The 4,582-nt window shown below is 38.3% G+C and overlaps 1 protein-coding gene across 1 annotated transcript; it reads left to right on the plus strand.

Annotated features, from left to right (window-relative positions):
• Nucleotides 1-2,299: 2,299 nt before the first annotated feature.
• Nucleotides 2,300-2,554, plus strand: LOC118756619 (myophilin-like; the record flags this gene model as incomplete). Its single annotated transcript, XM_036491371.1, has 1 exon — nucleotides 2,300-2,554. A coding segment is annotated over one exon (237 nt), but the record flags the coding sequence as incomplete, so codon positions are not given.
• Nucleotides 2,555-4,582: the final 2,028 nt, after the last annotated feature.

Here is a 4,582-nt window from a genome sequence, read left to right on the forward strand (position 1 = left end):
AACATGGAAATATGCTATGTTGCTAATAACTGTAAATTGGAGTATGTATCTATGAATCATAGGTGCCGCACAAAACATACATATCGCACACCGTCTTCAAAAGAGTCACAACTCAAAATAATACGTTCGTCAGAAAATGCGAAAAACTATTTCGTAGCACATGCTAATCATATGGGCAAGGGCGACTTTACCTTAGGTTTCTGTAACAAATTATAATAAAAATTTGCTCCAGCTTTTGCTGAAAGGTAAATAAAAGCTCTGTGTACATTTTTGGCGCATAATTTCAAAAATGCCAAATTTTGAGTTGTGACTCTTTTGAAGATGGTGTGCGATATGTGTGTACATACTTATGAGCTATAGAGAAATTTAAAAAAATTATTAATCGGAAAACTATGCATTGGAGCGCACACATTCACAACATAACACAGACACTGGTATATGCGCATCTATACTAATATATATTTCGAAAGCCGTTTTTTTTGTGTTCGCAAAGCTCGAGAACGGCTGAACCGATTTCTTTGAAGTTTCGGACACCTACCGCACACGTCCCAAGGATGGTTATAGGCTAAACAAATTTCGATATGTAAAGGGGGCGTGGCGCCTCACATACAAACCGAAATTTTCATACTGAATTTCTCTGAAAGTGTTCATGGTAGAATACTGGAACTTGGTATTGCGGTATATGAAAACAATCGCATACTCTTGGAGAAAAATTGCAGCTATTGGAAAAGGGGGTGTGGCAACTCCCATACAAACCGAATTCTCCTACTACGTAGAGTACTGGAGCTTGGTATGGAGATATATGAAATGAATTGCATACTCATGAAGAAGAATTGGAACTATGGGAAAAGAGGGCGTGGCACCTCCCAATACAAACCGAATTTTTCATACTGCATAACTCTGAAAGTGTTCGTGGTACAGTACTGGAACTTCGTATGGAGTTATGTATGTATATGAAATCAAGCCCATACTCATGGAGAAAAATGGGGCTATTTGAAATGGGGGCGTAAGACCTACAAACGTATCGACTTTTGGCTATCTTTGAATGCATTCATAATTCTTTGTAGGTGTGTTTGTGAGTGAATCCTCCTAAATAGGTGTCCGGATTATGACGAAATATTTTGTCTGTGTGTTGGTCTCTGGATGATTTAGTTTCTCAATTTAACCCGATAGTTGGCGCTATCGTTGAGTTGTTACTAAAAATCTTGTTTATGATCCGATTTGGCTAATATTTAAAAAATCTATTGGTAACGGTAAGAGCAATACTATTGCAAAAAAGTGCTGGCAGGTGGCGCTGGAGTCGAGTTATTGCTAAAAATCGCCAAGTGAGAAAAAGTGCCGAATAAATTGACCTGTTGCACCATTGTGCATATCGAACTCTCCTATGTTACGATTAGCCCAATGGATGTGATTTTCCAATATTATTATGCTTTTAAGGTATTTTGTCTGAAATCCTTTAGAACAATGTTACGCATCCATTTTGAAATTGCCACTAACTATACTATAAAGCTTCTAGAACAGATTCACTATAGAACCCCGGATCATTGTTTTCGCCAGGGAGTGAAGAGGAAAAAGTTCTTCAAATTTATTTCGTTTTGCGATTAACCGTGCTATGAAATGCTGCACAATTGGAGAATTTCAAGAGCTTCTTCACGGACATAACACTTTCGTTAGGTTATTTAAAACGGCAAATGACCACCAAACCATAAATCTTAGCAAATGAATGTGCCAATGAAAATCGTAGACGTGAATTGTTGGTGAAAATGTTGGACCTAAAAGTTTCAATAAAAAAAAATCATTTTGGACGGGACGAGGTTCGCCACAACGACGAGGTGCCTACAATGCACCAATAGTATGCACAAAGAATAATAAAAGCGCACAACACGAGTAATCGACAACATCACCAATCTTATCACATTGATAAGCGCAATTTTCGATAGCAATTGCTCTAATGATAATGAAACAACAAAGAGCGCTGTACAGATTCTCTCTTCTATGTAAGCCATTTTTCTATGCCGACTAATTTGCGAAATTTCTTCTAAACTGCCCACACAATTGCTTTATGGCAAATTTTCTTGATTCATAAGTCTACTGTACTTTGTCCACATAGGATCGTTTCAATACATATCAGCTTGTTGAGCAAAAAGATGTATCAAAATAAGGTTAGGTTTCGATTTGCTTGTCAATCAAAGTTAAACTCCTATAAATTTGTTGTAAAAATTATTACAAAGATACATACACACATATACTTACATATGTATATATAATTATTGTATTCAATATTTGCTTCCTCTTATATTTCCAGATCAACTCAAAATACAGCGAAGAGCTGGCCCAAGAATGCTTAGAGTGGATCAAGATCGTCACTGGTGAACCCATCAACACAGCCGGTGATATGGACAACTTTTTTGAAGTGCTTAAGGATGGTGTACTGCTATGCAAATTGGCCAATGCACTGCAACCGGGCTCAATCAAGAAAGTCAACGAAAGCAAAATGGCATTCAAATGCATGGAGAACATTTCCGGTGAGCAATGAAAATACATACATACATACTTAAATTTCTCTTTCTTTGTATAAAAATACAATGCCGATTGTAGCTAAGTGATGCATATAAATATGTATGGATTTTACATATCGGGCAATGTCCAAATTGCAATAGAAAGATTCACACAACTTTATTTTTGAAAATTTTCGGTTGATTCTTGGTAAGAAGCCAAGGTAAAGCGAGTAGAATGTTGGGACAATATTCATTAATTTTGGTCACAAATAGCAAACTAATATCTGAAGTCTGCCCTTTGAAAGAAAATAAAATGTAGATTAGTAATCTAATTAGGTGTATTCGCGTATTCTTCCAGCAGAAAACTCTCAGCAGCAAAATTCTAATGATCTGTTCTCTCTCAAAGAGAGAAATGTAAAAAAAAAGTACACGAACGCAAAACTAGCAAAAACTTGCAAGTTTTTAGTACAGCTGATCGAAATTTTGTTAACATACAAAAGCATAAAACAGAAAACATGAATACAATAAATTAAAAGTTTTCCTAAAGCAATTTGCTAAGCAAACATGAGTAAATGAGCATTTGCTTTCTTCCGATATATTTGCAGTTCTAATAAGTTATTTCAAACTTAAAAATCATAATAATAAATCTAAATCTAAATCTAATATAAATTTCCATATTTTCATAAATTGAAAACAGATGACTTTGATCAGATGTTTTTCTTGCTGGCAAATGGCTGCTGGCAAAAATTTTTCCCGCAGAAACTACCAGCAGCTTTTCATCAGAATGAAATCACAACCTCCGAAAATTCAAAAAATTTTCCTTCCGATGAATGAAATATGGACTTTTTTATTCTTTATTAAGATGAAAACGAACAGCAAACCAAACAAAATAATCGGATTGTTTTTTTTTTTTTGATTATTTAAAATTAGTTTGAAAGACATGTGAATTTTTCTTAATGATAGTTTTCGGAACCCACGGGATCCGCGGTAAAATTTTGAAAAACAACGTGATGGGCGGGATCGGCATTAAATATTTAGTCCCGCGCCCGTCTTTAGTTGCATCCCCATTCGCCATCACTGCATCAACAGACATGTATGTGATCGCCTCACCAGGTACTTTGCAATGCGGATCTCACCGATCTCTACCCAGGGGGTCTTTAAGCAACCTCTGGACCCCACAGCGTACCGACAGGCCCTGAACGGCATTCACAGGGACTCAGTCTCGAGTTATGTAGACTCTAGACCTGTGAATGCCGTTCTAGGCATACCACCCCCGGACATAGACGAGACGGAGCTTCATCTGCCTCGGGAGACACGCACAACACTTGCACAACTTCGCTCCGGTTACTGCAGTAGGTTGAACTCCTACCTGAGTAGGTTGAATGAGATGTGCCGAATGAGTGTCCGGCATGCGGAGAGACCCCACACGACTCGAAACATCTCTTCGCATGCCCGGAAAACCCGACAACCCTAACGGCCTTGTCCCTGTGGACAAACCCCACAGAAGCTGCACGCTTCCTAGGGTTGCGTTAGTGGAACTTGACGACAACGACTGACAACAACAACAACAAGGCGGTCTTGAGCAAAGAGACCGAACTCTCTATAACTGGATGTTGGTAGTGAGGTTCAATATTTCCACATTTGCCCACAATGGCGAAGCCTTGATGCACGCACTTATCTCCCCTGCCGCAGTGCCACGCTCGATGACAGGTAGCGTCTGCCGAAAATCTCCTGCGAACATTATGACTATTTCACCTATCAGCAAACGGCTGCCGCGGATGTCTTGCAAGCTTCGATCGAGTGCCTCGACTGCATGCTTGTGTGACATCGTACATTCGTCCGAAACTATTAATTTGCACTTTTGCAACATAACCCCGCCACCACTATTTGCTAATGTTCCAAGTTGATGTATCCCGACTCGCAAGGTTTAGGGGAGTTTTAAATTTCTAAACGCAAGAGAGTTACTCTTTAAAACTATTTTCGGAAGAAATCTTTTCTTAACCCTCTCTTGTTTGATACCCATATTAAAATATTTGGTTTAACCTTTTAAGTAAACTGTACTTGAATTTCTTAACAGAAATGAA

The sequence above is a fragment of the Rhagoletis pomonella genome, unplaced genomic scaffold, assembly GCF_013731165.1.
Source record: "Rhagoletis pomonella isolate Grant_MI unplaced genomic scaffold, Rhpom_1.0 Rhpom_scaffold_11199, whole genome shotgun sequence".
Taxonomy (NCBI): Eukaryota; Metazoa; Arthropoda; class Insecta; order Diptera; family Tephritidae; genus Rhagoletis; species Rhagoletis pomonella.